At 47.7% G+C, this 25,303-nt stretch overlaps 1 protein-coding gene across 17 annotated transcripts in view; it reads left to right on the top strand.

Moving 5' to 3' along the window:
* The window catches only part of KANSL3 (KAT8 regulatory NSL complex subunit 3), a 142,936-nt gene that overhangs the window by 6,343 nt on the left and 111,290 nt on the right, over positions 1 to 25,303 (top strand). For 13 of the 17 annotated variants that reach the window (XM_043503176.1, XM_038384757.2, XM_038384761.2 and 10 more), the window contains exons 3-15: positions 1,929 to 2,099; positions 4,829 to 4,919; positions 5,231 to 5,416; positions 8,872 to 9,003; positions 9,757 to 9,873; positions 10,466 to 10,567; positions 10,685 to 10,756; positions 13,031 to 13,105; positions 14,057 to 14,214; positions 16,107 to 16,170; positions 17,358 to 17,558; positions 21,114 to 21,270; positions 23,716 to 23,793. In XM_043503176.1, coding sequence (XP_043359111.1) covers positions 1,929 to 2,099; positions 4,829 to 4,919; positions 5,231 to 5,416; positions 8,872 to 9,003; positions 9,757 to 9,873; positions 10,466 to 10,567; positions 10,685 to 10,756; positions 13,031 to 13,105; positions 14,057 to 14,214; positions 16,107 to 16,170; positions 17,358 to 17,558; positions 21,114 to 21,270; positions 23,716 to 23,793 — 1,604 coding nt within the window. The remainder of the gene's footprint in view (positions 1 to 1,928; positions 2,100 to 4,828; positions 4,920 to 5,230; positions 5,417 to 8,871; positions 9,004 to 9,756; positions 9,874 to 10,465; positions 10,568 to 10,684; positions 10,757 to 13,030; positions 13,106 to 14,056; positions 14,215 to 16,106; positions 16,171 to 17,357; positions 17,559 to 21,113; positions 21,271 to 23,715; positions 23,794 to 25,303) is intronic. The other 4 variants (XR_006277177.1, XM_038384766.2, XM_043503174.1 and 1 more) reach the window with 1 other exon arrangement.

Genomic DNA, 25,303 nt, shown 5'->3' with positions numbered 1-25,303 from the left:
GGTGTTTGTCTCTGTCTGAGGGGTTGGAGCAAATGCGGTTCTATCGTAGCGCTTGGCTGTAGACAATGGATCGAGTGGTATGATCTGGATGAAAGCTAGAGGCATGTAGGTAGGAATAGCGGTCAGTAGGTTTCCGATATAGGGTGGTGTTTATGTGACCATCGCTTATTAGCACCGTAGTGTCCAGGAAGTGGATCTCTTGTGTGGACTGGTCCAGGCTGAGGTTGATGGTGGGATGGAAATTGTTGAAATCATGGTGGAATTCCTCAAGAGCTTCTTTTCCATGGGTCCAGATGATGAAGATGTCATCAATGTAGCGCAAGTAGAGTAGGGGCATTAGGGGACGAGAGCTGAGGAAGCGTTGTTCTAAGTCAGCCATAAAAATTTGATAAAAAGTGTTGATAAGGGCACACTCGAAAGTAATGCACACTGGAAAAATAATCCCAACTATATGTACAATATGATGGGGTCTGAATTAGCTGTTACCACTCGAAGAGAGAGATCTTGGGGTCATTGTGGATCGTTCTCTGAAAACATCCAGTCAATGTGCATCGGCAGTCAAAAAAGTTAACAATGTTTGGAACCATTAGCAAAGATAGAGATAATAAAACAGAAAATATCATGCCACTAGAGAAATCCATTGTACGTCCACACCTTGAATACTGGGTGCAGTTCTGGTTGCCCCATCTCAAAGAAGATAGATTAGTATTGGCAAAAGTACAGAAAAGGGGAACAAAAATGATTAGGGGTATGGAACAGCTTCCATATGAGGAGAGATTCAAAAGACTGGGATGATTCATCTTAGAAAAGAGATGACAAGGGGGGAAGGGATACAATAGAGGTCTATAAAATCATGAATGGTTTGGAGAAAGTGAATAGAGAAGTGTTTATACTTTCTTGTAACACAAAAATTAGAGGTCATCTAATGAAATCAATAGGCAAGAGGTTTAAAACAAACAAAAGGAAGTACTTCTTCACACAACTCACAGTTCATCTGCGGAACTCATTGCCAGGGGATTCTGTGAAAGCCAAAAATGTATCTGAATCCGAAAAAGAATTAGATTAGTTTGTGAAGGTTAGGTCCCTTATAGACTATTAGCCAAGATAGTCAGGGATGCAACCCTATGCTCTGGGTGTCCCTAAACTCCTGACTGCCAGAAGCTGGGAATGGGTGACAGGGGATGGATCCTTCAATAAATTGCCCTGTTCTGTTCATTCCCTTTGAACCATTTGGCACTGGCTGCCATCGGAAGACAGGATATTGGGTTAGGTGGACCTTTGGTCTGATCAAGTATACCTGTACTTATGTTCTTAAACTGTATTTGATCCATGTTACCAAACTGCTACCACCTCGGGCCATTGAAGGCCCCAGTGGGGCTATGAAATCTCCAAGCATGGACCACTGCGTGTATGGTGTCCCCCTGAGTTCACTGGAACATCATGCAGACATACAGGTATGTGCTACAGGATCTGTACCTATGACTGGAGTGGGTTGGGAGACATGGTTAAAACCTGATTCAGGGCTCATCAGCACTACAAGCTGCAAGTAACCTTGTCAGGAGACAACCATGTTGTTAGATGACATTTCATTTTGTAGCATAGCCTGGCCCCAAGACCGAGTGGTGCAGAACACTGTTACAAATACAATGAAAAACAGTGTGATTCCACCTTCTACTCCAGTGGCAGCAGCTTCAAAGGCTGTCTGTCAGTCATGATCCGATATTTAAGGATGAAATAAGCTTGAAGGAGCCTTGTGCTTTCAGACAGGGGGGCACAGGTGTGCCGTCTCGGTTCCATCTTGCCAGGCAGCTACCTGTAACCCACTGCAGGGTGTTTTCAGTTCCTGTTTTGTGTTGAGAAACCAGCTGCTCTAAGACTTCTGTGATACGGCAGGGTCCTGTTCTCTGAAATCCCAGCTCTCCTTTCAGTGAGGTGGATGTCCCCATCGACGTGGAGACTGTCACACCCATGCCTGTCCCGCTGTATGACAACCAGAAAGCGCGCAGTGTGATGAACGAGTGTGAGCGCCACGTCATCTTTGCCCGTACGGATGCCGATGCCCCTCCTCCACCCGATGACTGGGAGGAACACATGAACAGGTGGCGTGGTTGGGATGCTGTGGGGGGTTTCTGTATGGCAGTGCTTACCGAGAGGCTATTAGCTGGAAAGAAGAACAAAATAAGCAACTTGGAAATGGTAGTAAGTAGAGGCAGTGATCTAGTGGTTATAGCGGAAGATTGGGATTCAGGAATCCTCTTGTTGGTTGTATTATGCTAGCATAGAGAGCCTGAGCTGAGATTGGTTCTCCATAGTGTCAGGCACTGTTCATACAGATAAGAAAGGGTCCCTACCCCAAGAAGTCTGCGGTCAAAACAAAGAGTGGGAGGGGAAACTGAGGCAGAGGTGAAATGACTTGCCCAGGTTCCCATAGCAGGTCAGTGGCAGAGCTAGAAAGAGTCTCCTGACTCTGTCCATGCCCTAGCCACTGGTCCATGCTGTCTCTGGGTTCTATGTTTGCCTGGGAGAATTAATGTTTGTAGAGTGTTTTGAAGTCCTGATGCAAAAAAAGCTATAAAAGAACAAAGCGTTATTAATTTGCTGACATTAAGCTGACTTGTATTCTCACGTAAAACCAATGACTGATCTGTAATGTTGTCTTGTGCGATACAAGATGGGTAGATCACAGACCTAGGGTTAGTTTATTCTGTAATGTGCATTGGACAGCAGGCCTTTTCTCACTTTTGCATTGGGATTGTATAAATGCAGTGTTTGGCAGTGAGTGTTTTGCAGGACGAGGGCCTTGGTTTGTTTTTTTTATTTGTTTTAATGTGTCTAGACAAGCACTGTTCCACTTTAGGTGACTTTTCACATCCTTCTGGGCTTTATTTTTTCTTTAGTATTCTTCTTATGTTCAGATTTCTAGAAATATATTTCTCAGAATTCCCAGTAATTTGAGACTTTAGTTCGTTTATAAACTGTGGAACTTTGACTTATTTCATTGCACAGGTATTCAAAGGAATGTGTTATCCAGCTGTTAATTTTACAATGACATATGAGCCTCTGAAGTCAACATCTGTAGAAAGGCTGCAGTTGCTCATAGTCTAGCCACTTCCTGGGGCTTTAGTTACCAGTCTAAATAAATGGATTTTCTGTCCTTTTCCCCACTATGAGCCCTGTTAATTCTTGTGGCTTTCTAAACGTAATGTATCATGCTTGTCCTGAATTTTGCACGCAAGTACAACTGGATCAGATGCTGCTTGTTTTTCACTTGCATGAGAGTTCACATTGGTCCAAGCTCCCTTCCCTTTTTTCCTCAGTCAGTCTTCAATCAAGCAAAATATTCCTAGGAAGAGCTTTCATTTGCCTCTCTATATGTGCTAGCCATCAGTCTCCTCTACAGAGGCCTTTCTCTTCAGAACTTCTGAAGACTGTCTGTAGTCTGAAGCAGACACTCTTTTTTTTCTGTGTAAGATAATGTACATCAGTTTTGCATCTGCATGTGTAATTTGGATTGCAACCTGGAGCTAGTAACTAGTGTTTCTTCTTAAAACATTGTTTGTAAATCCTTTTTCTGCCTGAGTGCTTTGTTTATTAGGAAGGAAAGGTGATCTTTTGTCTAAGGAACGGGGTTAGAAATCATCTAGAATGCAGGTCACCCATCTATCTGTAAAAACAAAAGGAGTACTTGTGGCACCTTAGAGACTAACAAATTTATTTGAGCATAAGCTTTCGTAAGCTACAGCTCACTTCATCGGATGTAGCTCACGAAAGCTTATGCTGAAATAAATGTGTTAATCTCTAAGGTGCAACAAGTACTCCTTTTCTTTTTGCAAATACAGACTAACACGGCTGCTACTCTGAAACCTGTCATCTATCTGTGGGCTTTTGTCCCCTGTTGTGTAATGTCATAGTGCCTCTTGACACTGTAATGTCTGAGTGCCTCTTGTGAGACAGAGGAGCAAGGAGGAGCTGAGGCACAGCATGTGTGTTGGCCAAGATCACACACGAAATCTGTGACAGAGCTGAGAATTGAATCCCAGGTCTGTGTTGGTTAGGGGTGTGAAAAAACGAACTCACTAGTGACACAGCTGTGCCAGCAAAACCCCAGTGGAAATGCAGCTGTGCCAATGATAGAGGGCTTCTGTTACCATCGTTAATGCCATTTGGGGAGGTGGGTTCCTGGATCAGCAGAAAACCTCCTTCTGTTGATGTGTGCTGTGTATGCCCTTGGGGCTATGCTGACATAGGCTGTGTGTAGTGTAGACATAGCCCTAGCCTGTTCCTGGCTTACCACTGACTTGCTGGGTGAACTTTATATTCATTATAATCTTAAATTTTAGAAACAAAATTCTGGTAAATGTAAACTAACCTCCCAGAGTCACAGAAAAATCCCCACAGCGCTGAGGTCATAAGTGAGATCCTCATTGCAAACCGAGGGATATCTGCCTGTAAAGACAAAGGTGGCACTTCCCGCTCCTGATCATCCACAAGACTTGAGCGTGACTATCTGGACATCCTCTGATGATAGATGCGTGGGTAGCTTTCACGTAAGGTGGTTGGTATTTTCTCAGTCTGCATTGCCCAGATCATATATGTAGCCAAAGCCATAAGACAGTGTAGAGACAATAATTATTATTGTGAGGCGTGGGATTTGAGCACAGGAGTGGGAGCCATTAACTCCTGGGTGCTAAAAGCTGATAGATCAGCTGCATGGTCTTTCCTACCTGCACCCTTACTGCGTTGTTTTAAGAATTAGGAGTAAAAAAACATACTGTTGAGCTAAACTCTTTATATCCTATCTAAACTACCCTCTTGGATTTCCTTTCAGGTCGGGTTGGACGATGGCCCAGAACAAGCTATTTAATAAAATCCTTAAAGCCCTGCAATCTGACAGGCTGGCCCGCTTGGCCAATGAAGGGGTAAGATCTGTCTTCCCCCATGCCCTCTCCTTCAAGCTGCAGCAGCTGCATTGCCTCCTTATGCACCCAATCCTTCCTGGCAGCAGCCATGAAACGTAGGACAGTCTGGATCCTCAGCTTTTGTAACCTCCACCATGAGCACGTTTATGGCTTTGGTATGGATTAGAATGTGGTCTTCAATGGGAGAAGGATTGGCCCATGCTCACTCGCCAGAGGAACAGAGGCTGTAGCAGCTAATTTTGCCCTGGTGGATTCTGTATGGTCCTGGCACACTCACTTATGCCCATGTGGTCTGCTCCCCTTGTTTTTAGGCTTGCAATGAGCCAGTGCTGAGGAGGATAGCAGTGGACAAGTGTGCCCGGCGGGTCCGCCAAGCTCTGGCCAGTGTGAACTGGGACACCAAGCTGATCCAGTGGCTTCACACCACGCTGGTGGAGACGCTCAGTTTACCTATGTTGGCTGCTTACCTGGATGCTCTGCAGACACTTAAGGGAAAGGTGATATAAACACTGAGTTCTGGAATGTACTTTGCTTTCACTTAATACCATTTTCTCTTCCAACGGTTTGTTCGGGGGAAGCTGAGGGGACATTGATCTCCTTTCTGGGTGGCTGGAGGAAAAATAGCCTCTTTGCCCCGTTCTCCTTCCCTTTTCCCCACTGCGCTAGCTTGGGAAGCTTTTGCCTTGAGGATTAGGAGGGAGGACTCCTAGTTTTTCTGTGGCGGTACAGGGTGATCTTCAGCATATTATTTCACCTCTCTCTGCCTTGGTTGCCCTATCAAGAGAGTGAGGAAAGGAGAGGCCACTATCCTGGGACTTGGGAGAGGCTGGGTCAGCTCTTCGCTCTGCCACAGGCTTCCTGTGTAACCCAGGCAAATCCCTTATTTTCTGTGTGCCTCAGTTCCCCTCTGTACAATGGGGATAGCAGCTCTGCCTTGCCACAGAAGGGGCTGGGAGAATAAATACAGCATAGTATGAGGGGCGCTTGGTTATCGTAGCTAGATAGATTTGTAAAGAGGACTAATACTTTACAGTCAGGTTGTAAACAATTGACAAACAATTAAGTTCGTAAAGCCCCTGGGAGGCTCCTGGGATGCAAGTTATTGAAGACGGGCAACATATGAGTTTCTAAACTTTTATGGAAGTGATTCAGAGAAATACAGGGGACTTAGGAGGTGCTGTGCTAGGAACCAGGCCACCTGGACTGTTTTCCTTGTTCTGCCACTGGTCTGTTGGATATCATTGGCCAAGTCTCCTCACACCTCTGTGCCTCAGTTTCCCCATACATAAAATGGGATGATACTGAGATAGTTTTGAAAGCGCTTGAGATCTGTGGATTGAAAATCATGAGATCAGAGCAAGGTGGGGGTGATCGTGTTAGTAGTAGTATTTGATACCTTTTTTTATGCTTTGTATGCAAGAGGCATGTACCACGATTAAATGTTCTCAGCAGACAGAGAAGACTTTTAGGAAAGGTACTACAGGAATGTTGTTTTTTACTAAAACTTCATTAATTGATCTTTTTCTCTCAATTCAAGTAGAATTGTGTGTTTTATTTGTTTGGATAAGCACTTTCAGTACAATGTTCCCATCCCATGAAGGCAGGGTGAATTGGTACAGTACAGCTGTACTTTTGCATAGCATCCGTCATACAAACTAACTCCCCAAATGGTTAAATACAATAAATATTAGAGGTACAGAAGGATGAGCAGGTTTGAAAAAGACATTTACAGCAGAGAGATCAGGTGAGATTAGGGCCGCCAAACAATTTAAAAACACAGTTGCGATTAATCGCAGTTTTAATTGCATTGTTAAGCAATAATAGAATATCACTTATTGAAATATTTTTGGTGTTGAGGGGGAAGTGTGTGTGTGTGTGTGTGTGTGTGTGTGTGTGTGTATGTGTGTTGGGGGAGCAATGGAGCAGGGTGGCAGTAGGGGGGCACCCCTGCCCCAGAGGCATGCAGTGGCGTCCCCCCGAAGATGGCCCTGGTGTGCGGTTAACATTTGTTTAAAAAAAAAAAAAAAGCGTTAATTTGTTTTGAGTTCATCGTATGCGTTAACTGCGATTGACAGCCCTAATTATTATTTTTGATTACAAATATTTGCACTGTAAAAAGAGGGTGCAATCTACAAATCGAAGCATGAAGGGGCATACAAATGCTTAGCACAGCAGTTCTCAAACTGGGTCGGGACCCCAAAGTGGGTCGTGACTCCTTTTTAATGGGGTCACCAGGGCTGGCTTAGACTTACTGAGTCCTGGAGCTGAAGCCCAAGGGCTTCAGCTCTGGCAACAGGGCTCAGGTTATAGGCCCCCTGCCTGGGGCTGAAGCCCTTGGGCTTTGGCCCTCCACCTGGGGCGATGGGGCTTGGGCGGGCTCAGGTTTCAATCCCCCCCCCCCCCCCGGAGTCGTATAGTAATTTTTGTTGTCAGAATGGGGTCGCAGTGCAATGAAGTTTGAGAACCCTGGGTTAGCATATCTGGCACGTAATACCTTGCAACCCCAGCTACAACAGTGCCATATGAACGCCTGTTCTCACTCATATGTAAATAAGAAGCAGGAAGCATTATCTCCTGTAAATGTAAACAAACTTGTTTGTCTTAGCGATTGGCTGAATAAGAAGTAGGACTGAGTGGACTTGTAGGCTCTAAAGTTTTACATTGTTTTCTTTTTGAGAGCAGTTATCTTGCAAATGTAGAATTTTTTTTTTAAGTTGCACTTTCACAATAGAGTTTGCACTACAGTACTTGTATGAGGTGAACCAAAAACTACTATTTCTCTTACCGTTTTTACAGTGCAAATATTTTGAATCAAACATAATATAAAGTGAGCACTTTGCATTGTGTGTTGTAACTGAAATCAATATACTTGAAAATACAGAAAAACACCCAAGATATTTGAAATAAATTTCAATTGGTATTCTATTAGTGTTTCAGTGCAAATAAAACTGTGATTAATGATGACTGATTTTTTTAAGCTAATTAATTTGTTTTGTGTTAATAGCTTGGGTTAACTGATTAATCGACAACCCTCGCTAAAATGGAGAGTCTGTGAAGTAGAGGGAGATTGTTCCACTGGATGGCAGGAGGTGCAAAGGAGAAGGCTTTTGTGGCAGCAGCAATGCGGTGCTCTGAAGGGATTAAAGGAGAGCTCAGTGCTAGTTGAGTGGAGGGAGCAGAGAGGGCAAAAATCAGCCAAGGTCTGGTCAGGAGGCTGGAGAAGTGCTTGCAGGGTTTTAACAACAAAGAGGTCATTTATTTAACTGGATCCTGCAATGAAGGAGAGCCAGTGGAGCTGTTTGGAGGTGAAGGTTGCACGTTGAGACGAGCGTGCAGATATATCAAATACAGACTCTCCCTTCTGGTGGGTTGACACTTCTTGGTGCTCATGCAGTATCTGAGGAATGAGTCTCTGCTAACAAAAGGTATTGGAATCGCTAGTGGCACCTGTGCACTGATGTGTTGTCCTTACTTAGTGCCTTGAGGAAGGAACATTTACTGGTCAATTTCTGTGCTCTAAAGGTCTCGATTTCTCCAACTAAATTCCAATGCCCTGAGTCAGCAAGTTCCTCGATGTGCGGAAATGCAAACTCTGTAGTCCATCAGTCATGGTCTGCGAGCAAATATTCCCCAAAGGGCAACTTGGCTGGACCTGTGTCTGATGACAGCTCCTGAGCTGTGACCTGTGCCCTCCCAGCTGTGCTGCTCTGGGTCTCCTCCACAGCAGTGCAAAACCCAAGTACTAGCCCCTGGACTTGTACCCCATAGAGTGTGTGGGAGGGGAGTGCTAGGTGTGCATTCTCCCGTTGCTGGGGAATAGCTAACTGAATTTCCCATGCTCTGGTATAGACACTGAAGTGCCCAGTGAAATCAATTCTGAAGGAAGATCCCATAGGATATTGGGTGTGTAGTTAATTAGTTTCTTCAGCCATGGTCTGTTCTTTGGTTTCAGATCCCCACCCTGATTGACAGAATGCTGCTCTCGTCCACCACAAAGACAGGGGCAGCAGGGGCTGAGGCTCTCTCCCTCCTCCTGAAGAGACCATGGGACCCAGCTGTGGGTGTCTTGTCACATAATAAACCTGTGAGTACATCCCTGGGCTTGCAAGGAGGGAGGGGCTCAGCTCAGTGTCTGGTTGGTGCCTGAATCTGTTCGCTCTCCCCAGTCCTCTCTCTGTGCTTCTCCATCCAGGTCTCTCTTGTACGCTCGGCATCATGGTCTCTTTCATGGTGTCTCTACCCCGAGTACCTCCTGTCTTCAAAGTGCCCAAGTTCCCTCTTTCTTCTCCTTCAGACCCAGTCCTTTCAGGAATCCATGCTGCCTTTTCTCTCTGAGATGAGCAAGGCAGGGGTCTAGTTTTCCCTTCAGTCTGTGCCCTGGGGATGCTGTTTAGCCCCGTTCTAAGAGGCCTGGGCTGGGCTTGTCCTTTGTCGATTATCCCTAGCTGTGTTTGATTGTTTAGCAAGGGTTGCTCTGAGATCATCACTGGTGTTCGTAAGTACTGTTGGCCATGTCGTGTTCTCGGCACCTGTGGCAGAGGGTGCTCGAGTGCATGTTTGGGCTTTGTAGCAGCTCTGGTTCAAATGATCTGCAGTCTTAACTTGCACACGGCTTTTCAGTAGCTCAGCCTGACAAACTCCTCTGTGTGTCCTGTGCTGGAGCAGATGTCCGAGTCCTTTGCTCAGAGCAGCCGGGGGGAGGGTGTGGTTTGACTGGTATGCTTTGCAGGCTTGTCCTGGGGACCATGCCTGGGCCTGTCAAGGATGTGGGGGAGCGGGCACGTCTCAGGGAAAGCAAACGGCTTGTCTTATCTTTCTATTGTGGTGAATTTTGTAGAGCAAGTTGCCTGGTTCTCCTCTCATCCTGATTGCATCTTCCGGACCCTCCAGTTCTATGTTCCCCACCTCTCGCCGGCACCGGTTCTGGCAGTCGCAGCTCTCCTGCCTGGGAAAGGTTTGTAACTCGGCATGTTTTTGAAGGGAGGAGGGGCTGACGTTCATACTAGCAGCTCTTCAGGGGCATTTAGGGGCAGGTGACTGCTGTTCAGTTGGCTTCTGTGATCCTGCAACTGCTGTCAAACACCCAACAGCTAGGTCCTCCCATGGAGCAGCTCCCCTCAGACCCGCACTGCTTGGTCTTCCAGGCAGGGCTCTTTACACCTCTGCTGCCATGGGCCATAGCAGGAGACCTACTGTCCTAGCACATGATTCTGCTTCAGGGATTGCCCAATTGAATGGATTGAAGACCGTGTGGCTGGGATTCTCCAGTATAAACAGGTCAGGGGAAAGGGGTTATTTGGTGTCTGGTAGCCTGTCTTCTCCCTGGGTGAAGTGCTGCTCCAAGCCTTCCTTGTGCGTTGACTGCATCAGCACTCTAGGAGGAAAGCCAGTAGCTGGTGGGGTGGGTAATGACAGTAAACCCCTGAGTCCTGACTCTGTGTGTTCACCCCTGTCGGTGCATCCATATGAATGGTCATCAGGTCATATTGCTCCACAGTGGAACTGCTACGATTTATACGGTACTCTCTTTGCGGCTTGTGTTCCAGGTGATCCCTGTTGCCACCCACCTGCTGAATAATGGTAGCGGGGTGGGAGTGTTGCAGTGTCTTGAACACATGATTGGTGCAGTCAGAGGCAAAGTGCTGGAGGTAAGTGTATGGGCAGCCTAGGTGAGCCTGCAACATATGCCACTAACACCCATGACCGTCACTGTGGTTGCACTGTACTGTTGCCTTTCCTCTCACTCCCTCTTCTGTCTCGGCCAGATTCACAACCATTTCACCCACAAGCCAATCATCCTGATTGGGTGGAACACAGGAGCCTTGGTGGCCTGTCACGTAAGTAACTTCTTGTCTTGCATCCTATCAGAGGCCACTTTACACTGTACCTTTTGAATAAAAGTCATCTGGATTGGCTCTGATTCGCAAGTGCCCTCCTAGCGCTTGGCCCCATGCTGGATTGGGCACGGGTGGTAACTGAACAGAGTGGCCCTAAGGTGTGTCCAAGCTACTTATAAAACAGCGAGGAACCCTGATATTCCCTGGCTCTTGTATTACCAGACCAAAGGCACTTGTGTGGCCGATCACCTGCCTCACCACTCCGTGTTACTGAATGTTCAAGTGGTGATGAGCAAGTTAAGTTGATTAGTGGCAGTTGAGGTGGATGTGGCCGGTGGGGAACTGGATAAGGCAAACTAGGGCAATGGGTAAGAGTGGAGTTGGAGATGCCGGTGTAGGGGTTTGATACATGGTTGCAGCCCAGTGAGTATATCGGATTGTTCCACATATGTCACTCTGTTGGGGTATTGGAGTTAAAGGACCCACTTTTCTTCTAGAACATGAAGCACTCATTGAGACAGATGGCCTGATTCTGCCCTGTTGTACCGCTCCTTGGAGTTCAGTTTGCACTTACATCCAGGCAAAAGTGAGCTATGGGAATCAGGCGCGGTATCTTCAAGGGAGGTTCTGTATTCCAGGAGCACAGGCAAGGGAGAAGAGGATCCTCCCAGAGTGAATAACTGTGCTTTCCCTTCCTCTTGCAATCTCCAAACGAGCACTAGAATACCAAGAAGGGGGTGGGGTAAAGTACAGGAGAACCTCAGAGTTATGAACTGACTGGTCAACCACACACCTCGTTTGGAACCGGAGGTAACAATCAGGCAGCAGAACAGACACAGAAACGCCGGTACAGTGCTGTATTAAACGTAAACTAAAAAAATAAAGGGAACATTTTCTTAAAAACAAAAGATTTGATAAAGCAAGGAACCTGTTCCTATGCTTGTTTCATTTACATTAAGATGGTTAAAAACAGCATTTTTCTTCGGCACGATAAAGTTTCAAAGCTGCATTAAGTCAGTGGTCAAGTGTGAACTTTTGAAAGAACCACATAACGTTATGTGCAGTGTTATGAACCTTTCATGTTAAGAACAACCCATTCCCAAGGGGTTCGTAACTTGGCAATTCTACTGCACTGGCATATAAAGTTAAAATCACAGCCCATGCACACATGTGAAGGGGCTGAATGAACTTCCTGGAGGGATTATGGAGCTTCTGTGCAACTCCTGTCGTGTAGCTTCCACACATCTGACCTCCCTCCTTCTAACCCCGGCAGCTAGGTAGCAAACCCTGTCTAGCCTGCACGTTTCATCGGGTAGAGAGATGAGAGGAAGTGGCTTAGTGCAGAAATTGAGATGAAAAGAGGAAGCCACTTTTGGGAGGAGGATATTCTGTTCTCCAAGTAATAATACAGTCCCAGAGCATGGAACCTGAGGGTGGCATGATGGGTTCCAAGCTGCTTGGAGATCCAGGTCGTAGGGAGGGAAAGGCAGCTCAGGAAGAATCTAACGTCAGGGTGATAGAAAGAAGCTTGCTATTTGGCAATCACACCAAGTGAAGTCTTGTATTAGTTGGTTCCCCAGCTTCGTCCTGAGCTGATGTTTGGCGTTATCTGTTCCTAGGATTATGTGTGACTCTGTGATTAAAAGTCTGTCCTTTACTGGCGGTCTGCCTGTTATCAGTACACAGCCCCAGTGTTCCCTTATTTTTTACATCCATGTACAGAATGAATTTTGTTATGTTCACCAATATGGAGGTGATGTGTGACACCACATCAGGGCTGGGGATGAGGGGTTTGGGGTGTGGGCTCTGGGGTGGGGCCAGGGATGAGGGGTTTGGGGGTGCGGGCTGTCCCGTGGCTGCAGTGGGGGGAGAGGACTCCCCCCAGCCTTCTTGCCGCAGCAGCTTGGGGCAGGGGGAGAGGTGCCTCTCCCAGGCTGTGGCAGTTCCAGCGAGGGAGGGGCCATTCTCTCCCGGCTGTGGCAAGTCTGAGGCAGGTCTGTACTGGGGCCGGTGTGGAGGGGGCGCCTCTCCCCGCCACAGCCCTGAGCGGGCTTCTCTCCTTTCCCTCCCATCCTGAGGTCCTGTGTTGCACTCTCCATCTTTTTGGGCACAGGCAAATGAGCTTGAGACCTTTGCTAGAGGGAGGAATTGTCAAAGCCAGGTGTGTGCGATGGCGGGAGCCCAGCAGCGAGGGCTCTGTGAACTACGTTGATGCTGAGCTGGATTGTTCTGGGAGGGCTCTGGGTAATGATGCTGTCTTGCTGGTCTCTCTAGGTCTCAGTGGTGGAGTACGTCACCGCAGTTGTGTGCCTTGGATTCCCTCTGCTCACAGTGGATGGGCCCAGAGGGGTAAGCCCAAAGCAGCGGTCAGAGTTCAAAAGACGGGATTGGTTAGTTAACCAGGCCACTGGATCTGTGAACTTGTTTTAAAGTCCAGCCAGCAGAGCAAGGGGCTGAAGTCTGATTTTCACCTGCAAGTATTTTCAAGAGTGTCTGAGCCCATCTAGTGTTTGGGGTGATGGAGAGCCATGTCCCAACAATCTGGGCTCTGAGCAGTGAATTATGGTAGGGCAGTCTGGTAGGGAAGGAGCTTAAGGGTTTGACTGAATCCTTGGTGTGACAGCAGAGTTGTGTGCCTGTGACCCATCTCTAGAGCCCCTCGTAGGCCACACTCCAGAAACAGTTGCTGATCTCACCTTGCTTTGCACCCAGCAACAAGAATGCCAATTTAGGCAGACTTATCTGGTGACCTGATGTGCTCCTTTGTTAGCTGGCCTGTCTGAGACTGATTCGGGAGTGACCTTGGGACCCTGGTGCCACGCAGGTGACTAGCTTTGGGGGCTGTGTGAGAAGAGTAGGCCCTGGGACTGTATTGCCTCCATATAGAAGGCAGTGAGTTCCATACAGGGAACAGTTCTGTACCAAAGCCTTGTTCAGGGCCACATTTTCCCACTGGGAATATCCCTTTTGGGGCATAACCTGAAAAGTCATGAGACTGAATGGTACAGGCCTGCGACTTACTATTGCATGTTAGTCAATCTAGCATTGCATTTGGGTAGCTACTGCAGTGACGGGGGAAAATGCAGCGAGAGTGGCTGTCTTGATGGTGGGTCAGTCTCAGCTGGTGTAAGTCAGTGGAATGACACCGATTTAGATCAGCTGAGTTTCTGGCTCAGTACCTCTAGTATAAATGTATTAACTTGCCCCATAAAGGTCATTAGGTCTTGGGCCTTCATATTCTATCGCCCAATGGCCCCTCTGTCCTTCAATTTTAGCTTGTCTTGTCCCTTTCTTTTGCAGGATGTGGATGACCCCCTGCTGGACATGAAGACCCCAGTTCTCTTTGTGGTTGGTCAGAATTCTTTGCAGTGCAACGCTGAAGCTATGGAAGATTTCCGAGAGAAAATCCGAGCTGATAACAGCCTGGTGGTGGTGGGAGGAGCTGACGACAATCTGAGGTATGGCTCTGTGACATAGTCCCATGCTGTTGGGATGCTGTCTCCCAGAAGCATTGAGTGATGTCTGGTCGGGTCCACGGGCCATGCATGAGGATTCTAGGACTTCATTCTGAAATTAGATGGAGACTGGATGGCTAACAGGATAAAGAGCTTTTTATTTCTGGGTAGTCACGTTAAATCAGGCCCAGGCTGGGGGGAGGAGAAACTTATTGCCATCACACCAGCTATGTGGAATGAGTTGGTAAGATGTGGCCCAGCTCCTAGTGGTCACATGTCCATGTCATAGATGGCACACACTGTAGCAGTCACAGCTTGAGTTGGCCATAGAGAATGGACTGTCCCCTTTGGGGCCAAAAGTCGTCTTTTTCCAGATCAAGGTGGAGGCAGGCAGGGCAAGGTGTGCGGGAAGCTTGTGCTGTTCCTGCCATCCAGGCTCTGTCTGTTCCATGGGCAAATGGCAAACTCAGTTCTCCAGGGCTGACAGGCTTTGCTTTTTGCTAGCATGAGCATTTGTCACATGAGGCTGATGGGTGCGTGTGGGGTGATGGACTGCAGCCGACTGACAGCATTCCTTTCCGCTGACAAGTTGAAAGTCCTGGGCGCAGCGATTATCCCCTTTGTGTAAGGCCAGAGAGCCTGAGTTTTGTAGACTTTTCTTTTCCAAATCATTCTCGGCTCTGCTCTTGGAGGTGGATTTTGGCTGTTTGCAGTATCCTAAAGGGCACTCCTTTGGGAGGTGGTCAGCAGAAGAAAGGGTGCTGTGGGACTGGCAGGAAGCCATGGGCCATTTGCTCCAATCACACTGGTGTAAATCTTGAGTAACCCCATTGAAATCAATAGAGCTGTACTCTATAAAATGAATGTGAGAGGAGAATCAGGCCTGATGGCCAAATTATGCAGGCGCTGTCATGCCAGTTGCACGTAATTAGGAGCATATAATAGGAGTGATCAGAAACCTGGGGAGGGGAGTGAAATGCAAAATAAGCGACTAGCAGCATTGAAAATGCAGCTTGAAGGGAGAAGGCGCATGTAGCCCGTCTGACGAAGCTTTGGGCCTGAGTTTCAGAGCTGCCGAGCCATTTCCCTTTGAAGCCAACGGGATTACCAGGTGCTCAGCATTAGCGCTGGGTGAATAATGGAGTTTTTGGTTCATTGGCAAATCCAAAACATTGAAAAAAAAAATTCATTTCGGGTGGAAGCAAAACCAGTTTTTTGTTTGGAAATTTTCATTGAATTAAAAAGTTGAAAAATGTTCATGTCAAAGCTACGTGTTTTGCTTCAATCCAACTTTTTTGATTTCAGGCATTTTGATAAATGCCAAGGAGGACTAGATTCACAGCCTGGGGGAGGAAGGGCAGCTGATCCCTTATAACCTTGAACCAAGTAGTTACGGTCCTCCATGGGTGTGAGTGTCCAGGTTCTCCCATGGGGAGAAGGGGTTTGAAGTTGGGTCTCCCACATTGCAGAAGAGCACCTTAGCCACTGGCCTATTGGATAGGCTAGTGTAGGGTTTTCTCAGTCTCTCCTGATTGAAGCTGTTCCACTTTTTATAAATAGTTAAATAGTCATTGGATCAGGGGTATGAACTTGAGTCTCGCACCTCCCAGGTGTGTGCCCTTCCTACCAGGCGATAGTCTCATTCCTTTTCTAGTCACTGTCATCTGAATTTCACCCAGTGGCTACTTGGCAAATCGTGTCCAGCAGATGGAGCCCTTGAATTAAACACACTTTGAACTGATTAGTTCCTACTTCCTCTTGGTGGAATCTCAGTAACACAGCAAACCTCATTTGATTATCAGCTTTCAAGCTAAGAAAGTTGTCCGCAGCACGGTGGGGGCAGGGGAAAGGGGGGAGGAATGAACATCTATTGACTCGCCCACTTCTTTAAATAGGATAAGCAAAGCCAAAAAGAAGGCAGAAGGCCTGACCCAGAGCATGGTGGACAGATGCATCCAGGTAACGAGCAAAAAGATCTTTCAGCGCCTTTTCCCCTCCATAGCATGACTGCCTGGTCATCTCCATGAGTACACGCTCCAGTGCTGCTGCCTAGATTGACTGGGCAGGGGTGGGCAGGCAAGTGAAGTCATTGACAGCATAGCTGTCCAGTGCCCTCGAGGTGAACTCAGTAGTCCTGACATGTTGGCCCTTTTGGGTGCTATCAGGGCCATAGTCCTTCATTGCTTCCATAGTCCTTCATATTTCCCTCTTGGTTCATGTGTGTCCCAAGTCACAGGTTCCAACTTCCAGCAGAGGGGCTCAGATACCCTAGTGATGGGCGCAGTGTCAGTGGCTGAATGAGTAGAAGGCAGAGCAGCACTATTTAGAGTCCTAGATTTACCAAGACTCATGCTCTTGTTGCGTTAAGTGCCCTGACTCCGCAGTGAGCAGCTCTCTGGGTTAAATGGTGCTAGAATTTCTCTTGTGGCAATTTAGCACAAGCCAAGCCTCCTGTGCTAGTCTATTTGCCCCATCTAGTTCTGAGGCCGGCAGCACACTAGCTCTTCCAGTCATGGGCTTCTGTGAAACACAACACCCTGCTGAAGCATGGACTGGCCTTATGCTTGTGGGGGAGGAAGCTGGGGTGAGGATAGAAACCTCTAGAACTAGTTCATGGCATCCACATTCATTTCACTTGTGGCCCAGACGGCTTTGATGTTACTTTAGTGTCTTTGCTGATGGTACTATGCACCCGAATCCCCCAGCAGCAGTTTTCAAGAGGCCCTGTCTGCTGGGGTGGCTGTTTCTAGATTATGGGCCATAAAGGAGATGTCCTGATCCAGATGTCTGGCCTGGGGAAGCAGGTGTTTCTGGTTCTTCCTATTATGCTACGGAGAGCGGCATACTCCCCTCCTGTTCCCAGAGAGCCATCGAGATTAAGCGTTAACACGATACCTACTAACATTAAAAATAGCTAAATTCTTCTTGTCTTGAGCAGCGTAGCTGGGTTACGACTCCTCGCTGGGAAGATCTGAGTGGAGTAGAATCCAGCGCAATCCTGGCTATTTTCTGTTTCTGGAATCATAGTCTTTATGCCTTTAGACTGTTAAGCTAAATTCCCTGCAGCCTAGCAGGGCAGTAACTGGAAGCTGCTTCTAGGCAAACCGTGGAGGCTAGTTGTTAAGAGGAGTCTGACCCCTGTGTAGGATGAAATAGCTGACTTCCTGACCGGAGTCCTCACCCGCGTGGACAACCACTCAGGCTCCGACCCCAGGGACCTCGATGCTGAGAAAAAGAAGAAACCACGTGACTTGACCAGGAGGGACCTGTCGTTCGACTTGCCAGAAAGAACCAGCAGTCCCACCTCCCCGGCAGCCAAGGTGCCGGCCTCACCTTCTGGCTCAGAGGTAGGGACTGGCTCTCTGGGATGTGGAGCTGGGGAAGGGCTGTTTCTGCACTGATGAGCCAGGCTGCGAGAGCACAGGGATGATGTCTAAATGGGGGGAGAGGTGTGCATATGAAGGTGTCAGCTGCTCATGTGGTGGCAAATGGCTCTTCCAAAATAGATGAGTTGCATTTTAAGGTTTCCTGCAAAGCTTAAGAACATAAGAATGGCCATAGTGGGTCAGACCAAAGGTCCATCTAGCCCATGTCCTGTCTTCCGACAGTGGCCAATGCCAGGTGCCCAAGAGGGGATGAACAGAACAGGAAATCAACAAGTGATCCATCCCCTGTCACCCATTCCCAGCTTCTGGCAAACAGAGGATGGGGACACCATCCCTGCCTATGCATGAGTTTATCCAGTTCCTTTTTTAACTCTGTTATAGTCTTGGCCTTCACAATATTCTCTGTCAAGGAGTTCTACAGGTTTACTGTGGGTTGTGTGAAGAAATACTTCTTTTTCTGTGTTTTAAACCTGCTGCCTATTAATTTCATTTTGTGGCCCAAGTTCTTGTGTTATGAGAAGGAGTAAATAACACTTCCTGATTTACTGTCTCCACACCAGGCATGATTTTATAGACCTCTATCGCATTGCCCCCTTAGTCATCTCTTTTCCAAGCTGAAAAATCCCAGTCTTTTTAATCTCTCCTCATATGGAAGCTGTTCCAGACCCCAATCATTTTTGTTGCCCTTTTCTGAACCTTTTCCAATTCCAATATATCCTTTTTTAAAAGGGGGGGGGGACCAGATCTGCACGCAGTATTCCAGATGTACCATGGATTTATATAGAGGCAATATGATATTTTCTGTTGTATTATCTATCCCTTTCTTAATGATTCCCAACATTCTGTTCTCATTTTTGACGGCCGCTGCACATTGAGTGGATGTTTTCAGAGAACTATCCACAGTGACTCCAAGATCTCTTTCTTGAGTGGTAACAGCTAATTTAGCTCCCATCATTTTATATGTATAGTTGGGATTATGTTTTCCAATGTGCACTACTTTGCATTTATCAACATTGAATTTCATCTGCCATTTTGTTGCCCAGTCACCCAGTTTTGAGAGATCCTTTTGCAGCTCTTCGCAGTCTGCCTGGGATTTAACTGTCTTGAGTAGTTTTGTATCATCTGCAAATTTTGCCACCTCACTGTTTACCCCTTTTTCCTGATCATTTATGAGTATGTTGAATAGGACTGGTCCCTTTACAGACCCCTGGGAGACACCACTATTTACCTCTCTCTGTTCTGAAAACCAACCATTTATTCCTACCCTTTGTTTCCTATCTTTTACCAATTACGAATCCATGAGAGGACCTTCCCTCTTATCCCATGACGGCTTACTTTGCTTAAGAGCCTTTGGTGAAGGACCTTGTCAAAGGCTTTCTGAAAATCTAAGTACACTATATTAACTGGATCCCCCTTGGTCCACATGCTTGTTGATCCCCTCAAAGAACTCTAGTAGATTGATGAGGCATGATTTCCTTTTACAAAAACCATATTGACTCTTCCCCAACAAATTGTGTTCATCCCCATCAGACAGATTGTGTCTGATAATTCTTTTCTTTACTATAGTTTCAACCAATTTGCCCAATGCTGAAGTCAGACTTACTGGCCTGTAATTGCTTGGATCGTCTCTGGAGCCTTTTTTAAAAATGTTGTTACATTAGCTACCCTCCGGTCATTTAGTACAGAAGTTGATTTAAATGATAGGTTGCATACCACAGTTAGTAGTTTTGTAATTTCACATTTGAGTTCCTTCAGAAATTTTGGGTGATACCATCTGGTCCTGGTGACTTCTTACTTTTTAGTTTATCGGTTTATTCCAAAACCACCTCTATTGACACATCAGTCTGGGACAGTTCCTCAGATTTGTCACCTAAAAAGAATGGCTCAAGTTTGGGAATCTCCCTCACATCCTTAGCTGTGAAGACTGATGCAAAGAATTAATTTAGTTTTTCTGCAATGGCTTTATTGTCCTGGAGTGCTCCTTTAGCATCTTGATTGTCCAGTGGCCCCACTGGTGGTTTAGCAGGCTTCCTGCTTCCGATGTACTTAAGAAATTTTTTTCTGTTACTTTGAGTCTTTGGTTAGCTGTTCTTCATATTCTTTTTTGGCCTTCCTCATTGTATTTTTACACTTCACTTGCCAGAGTTTATGCTCCTTTCCATTTTCCTCACTAGGCTTTAACTTCCACATTTAAAGGATGCCTTTTTCCCTCTCACTGCTTCTTTTACTTTGTTGTTTAGCCACGGTGGCACTTTGTTGGTTCTCTTACTATGTTTTTTAATTTGGGGTGTACATTTAAGTTGAGCCTCTATTATGGTGTCTTTAAAAAAGTTTCCATGCAGCTTGCAGGGATTTCACTTTTTGCACTTTACCTTTTAATTTTTGTTTAACTAACTTCCTCATTTGAGTGTAGTTCCTCTTTTAAATTAAATGCTACCTGTGGTGGGCTGCTGTGATGGGTTCCTCTTCCCCCCCCCCCACCCCAACAGGGATGTTAAATTTATTATGTTATGGACACTATCACTAAGCAGTTCAGGTAGATTACCTCTTGGACCAGATCCTGTGCTCCACTTAGAACTAAATAAAGAATTGCCTCTCCTCTTATGCATTCCAGCACTAGCTGCTCCAAGAAGCAGTCATTTATGGTGTCTAGAAACTTCATCTGTGCATCCCGTCCTGAGGTGACGTATCCAGTCAGTATGGAGATAGTTGAAATTCCTCGTTATTATTGAATTTTTATAGCCTCTCTAATCTCTCTGAGCATTTCACAGTCACTATCACCATCCTGGTCAGGTGGTTGGTAACATCCCTCCTCCTATATTTTTATTCAAGCATGGAATTACTATCCATAGAGATTCTGTGGTACAGTTTAGTTCATTTAAGACTTTTACTTCATTTGATTTTACGCTTTCTGTCACATATAGTGCCACTCCTCCACTAGCACGACCTGTTCTGTCCTTCTGATATATTTTGTACCCTGGTATTACTGTGTCCCATTGATTATCCTCATTCCACCAAGTATCTGTGATGCCTATTACATCAATATCCTCATTTAATAGGAGGCACTCTAGTTCACCTATCTTATTTAGACTTCTAGCAGTGGTATATAAGCGTCAGGGTGCCCGGGCTGGGGGTCGGAGTGCGGGCGGCAGGCGGTGCCTGTGTTGGGGGTCAGAGAGCGGGGGGGAAGGTTGCTTGGACTGTGGGTCGGAGTGTGGGGGGAGTGGGGCCTGGGCTGGGGGTCAGAGTGCAGAGCACGGAGGCTGCAATTCCTGAATGCTAAACCTGGCTCGGATACTGACTCCTGGTGTGACTTGGGGCAGGTTACCTGCCCTCCATGCCTGAGTTTCCCCATCTGTAAAACAGGGATGGTCATTGGGGGTTATGAGGGTCAAGTGGGAACTACCGATCTGTGGAGATGTAAATTAATTGCTATACCAAGCATTATGATAAACCCATTGCTGCATCCTGCCATGGAAACCTGACTGCATGGGGCTTCTCTTCTTGTATGGGCAGGATCTATCCAGTGTCTCCAGTAGCCCCACCTCGAGTCCCAAAACCAAAATGGCTGCTGTATCATCTGTCCAGAAGTCCAGCCAGATGGGTGCCACCCAGCTGCTGAAGAGACATGTACAGAGAACAGATGGGGTCCTGACACACAAACAGGCACAAGGTAATGCCCCAGCAGCTCGCTCCACTTGCTTCCTCCTCATTACCCCAGTAAAGCCCCTTGCCGGTATCACTGTCCAGCTATACTCATACTTTGCCCTGCAGGATTATTCTAAGTCTGCAACCTTCCTTTGGCCATGTGACATTCAGATGGGGCGGTCTCCCCACAGCTCAGACTCCATGCACTGTCATTTCTAAGTAGTGGCATATGGGAGCTGACTCTGGGCAGGAAACGGTAGTCTCTCTGGTACAGGAGGGTAAGTCACTTACAGGCCTTTGCTTTGCTATTGCCCAGACTGGGAAAGGTCTTTGCCTGTCCTGGTGGCCAAATCATCGTGCAGTTGTAGAATGTCGGCCCAGTGGGTGTGGGCACATCCATTTTGGGGCACTTGATGGGCTGGTGGTTTGTATCAGTGAAGATTTTCTAGGGAGTAAAGGGTGGTCGGGGTGGGTAAAGCCACTGAGCCGGGATGAAGAGGAGGGTCTAGTGCAGGGGTAGTCAGTAGGTGGATTGTGGGCCAAATCCAGACCACCAGATGCTTTTGAACGGACCCCCAAATCTCTTTATTTACTTCTTATCATCGTTGTTATTTTTTCTGGAATCTGGACCGTTTCTGTACCTTGACAAAAAATAGACTGCCCTTGGTCTAGAATGCAGGGGAGGGCCAGCCACCAAGAAGGAAAGGCTAACCTGAGCTGTGTTTTTTGTCCTGTAGGATGCTGATAAGATCTTGGGATGAACCTTCAGTCGTGCGGGGAAAGGTCTGACAGTCAGTGCTCTGTCTGGTGTAGGCAGGGTTGTGGTAGCCATGTTGATCCCAGGATATTAGAGAGACAAGGTGAGTGAGATAATATCTTTTATTGAATGGCTTCTCTTGGTGAGAGAGACAAACTTTTGAACTACTCAGAACAAGAGCGCTGTATAAATTCGAAAGCTTGTCTCTCACCAACAGACGTCAGTCCAATAAAAGATATTACCTCCACCGCATTGTCTCTCAGTGGAGTGGGAGGTATGTTTTCCTCTGGAACCTGTGGATAATACTTTGTCACGGATGGGCCATAGAAAACCCCTCCTGGCAAACGCTATTAATTATTTGGGGTTGGTGCTGCTTCGAACAGGGGATTGGACTAGATGACCTCCTGAGGTCTCTTCCAATCCTAATCTTCTATGATAATTGGGAAGTAGTTCTCCCGTCTTTCTTGCTTCCTTTGCTCAGGACAGATCTGAACAGGCCTGCCAGTTCCCTGTGAGCATTGCCCTGTGCTCCGGCTAGTTCCAGGCATTCTTTCTCTGATTCACAGTAGGTTGCAGACTGGAACTTGAGCCCAGGTTTCGCGCATAGTAGAGCAACACAAGAACCGTTGAAGTCTGCTCCGGCCTATGTTTTAGCTATAGGAGCAAGTTCCTGGCGACTGTGTGAAGGGAACTGAGCAGGAGAAGGCTCTGTGGTTGGTATCGTAGCAGACATTTCTGCAGAGTAAAGACAGTCCAGAGGGAGGGTTCATGGAAGCGTTGTGGCAATGAATGTTTGTGTGTACTAGTTACTGCTTTCCAGTCATTGCCAGCATTTCAGCACAGAGATGGCCAGTGTGACTAGCTCTAGGGTGTCTGTGTGGACAGCTCCAATATCAGACATGGGGCGGAGCCCAGCATCACAAGCCTGCTCATGCTCCCTGGAGGCGGTTGTCAGGGGACAGTTAGGGGGCTGTGGGAAGGATGCTGTGTAGTTCGGTAGTGCTCTTGGGGAGGGAGGGAGAGGGATGTCTCCAGACCTGTTGCCCTTCCCAAGTGGGTGTGATGCATTGCAGTTTGGGGGATGAGTCAGGTGTCTCCAAATGCCATGAGGCTGCATCACGGAGCTGTACTTCCATCTGTCAGAGTGAGTGGTGTCTGCAGAGCTCCCAGCTGGCCAGCTGTGGGTCCTAGGGAGTGAGTGGTGTCTGCAGAGCTCCCCGCTGGCCAGCTGTGGGTCCCAGGGGAGTGAGTGGTGTCTGCAGAGCTCCCCACTGGCCAGCTGTGGGTCCCAGGGGAGTGAGTGATGTCTGCAGAGCTCCTCGCTGGCCAGCTGTGGGTCCCGGGGAGTAAGTTGTGTGTGCAGAGCTCCCCTCTGGCCAACTGTGGGTCCTAGGGAGTGAATGGTGTGTGCAGAGCTCCCCGCTGGCCAGCTGTGGGTCCTAGGGAGTGAGTGGTGTGTGCAGAGCTCCCCGCTGGCCAGCTGTGGGTCCTAGGGAGTGAATGGTGTGTGCAGAGCTCCCCGCTGGCCAGCTGTGGGTCCTAGGGGATGAGTGGTGTCTTCAGAGCTGCCTGCCCCCACCGGTGAAAGTCAGCTGTGGGTCCAGGGAGTGAGTGGTGGCTGCAGAGCTGCCTGCCCCCCGCCTGTTGTCTGTCCCCTCCCCCCCCCCCGTGAAAGCCAGCTGTGATACTGTAATTCTCTCTGATTCATTTCAGCTCAGTTTGCTGCTTTTCTGAAACAAAACATGCTGGTGAGGAAAGCTCTTCCTCCTGGCACCTCTTCATGTCTCTTTGGTGAGTATCTCCTCACTTCCTCTCTCTCTCTGCTTCCTCCCTCCGTCTCTGGCTTTCCTCCATCACCTTCCTCTCCTCCTCGCACTGGTTTGGGGGGGCGTTCTAGCGTGTGGGCCCCCTCTCTCTGCTCTTTGCTTTCTCATGGCTGTCGTGGGAGCTGAAGCAAAACAGCCACACCCCTCCCCTGGCTTTCCCTCTTTTTGGCCGGTAACCATTCCCTGGGAGTGACATGATTTTGCAGTGGTTTGCTCTGATGGACTGTGGAATCATGTGAGTGATCTGGCAGCTTCCTGTGGTCAGGAGCGTAACTCTTTGTGTGCTGGATCTGACTGGCTGAGATGCAGACCCCAGCATAGGGAGTTGTGCTTTTGACATGGAAGGCGCTTCATTGATGAATGGTATGGGAAAGTGCTTTGGACAGCCTGTCGCGGGTGCAGAGACGGGGCTGCTTAGCGGCTCAAAGAGGCCGACTGGAGCATCTTTCCAAACTCATGGAGAGTTGGAGGAGGAACAGCAGAGGAGTGGGTAGGGAGGGCGAGGGATTCCTTGGGAAAGCTGGAGGGCAGTGCTGAACTGGATCCTGAAATGGATAGGAAGCCACTGTTGATGGTGGGAGAATGGGACTGGAGGAAGAAACTCTGGCTACTGTTTATCAGAGCCTCTGAGACCTAGAGATGAGGGGGCCAGATTCATAGCTGAGCTAAATGGATGCAACTTCATTGCCTCCAATTGCATTGGCTGCCACTGTGGAGTCAAGGTGAAGGATTTGAGGTTAGAAGAGGTGGGTGATAAAGGTCTGAAGGAGGATTTTAGCAGGGTTAGGCTGGTAGGAGGGTTGGGAGGCATTTCAGTTGCTGTAATACCTGGATCTATCTCTAATGCGAGTCGCTTTGTCATGACATGACCTGTCAGTGCCAGAGCGGTTGGCCCCCAGATGTGGGAGTGTGTGTGATGGAGGAGCACCTCTCTGTAAAGCATGGTGCATCATGGCATAGTGCTAGTGGCTTCTTGTCTGGACAAATGAAGCTCTGGATAATTAGCTGGAGACCAGTGGGACTGTGGGGTGCTGTAACTGGGCTCCCTCATTTCCCTGATGAGATACCAGGAGGTTCTCATCCCTCTCTCTGCCTAACACACAACGGGGTTATTGTCCAAACACTCCCTTCTTGGGGTTTGGCTGTATCCAGAAGTGATATAACAAAGCCTGAGGCAGGACTGTATAAACAAGCAGGTCCTAGCCTAGACTGGCTACTTATTGAGTTCTCCCTCCCTCAAGTTCTGCCTCCGAGAACTTTGGTTTTTCTACTACTGTGTTGAAGGTAATGAGATCCACCTGGTCAGGCTGCCTAGGTGACTCAGCAGAGGAGCTCTGCACTTCTCCGCGGGGTCTGAACACCCAGCAGCAGCTCACAGGCACAAAAAGGATTCATTGCTTAACTGGGGTGATTCCTGCTCGCATGCTCTCCGGATGGGAAGAGATTTTTCCCTGGGTCGCATTAGCAGCGGCTCC

Source organism: Dermochelys coriacea, chromosome 26 (assembly GCF_009764565.3).
Source record: "Dermochelys coriacea isolate rDerCor1 chromosome 26, rDerCor1.pri.v4, whole genome shotgun sequence".
NCBI classification, from domain to species: Eukaryota; Metazoa; Chordata; order Testudines; family Dermochelyidae; genus Dermochelys; species Dermochelys coriacea.
Note: the sequence above shows the minus strand (reverse complement) of the source record. Positions and strands in the feature narration are given on the sequence as shown.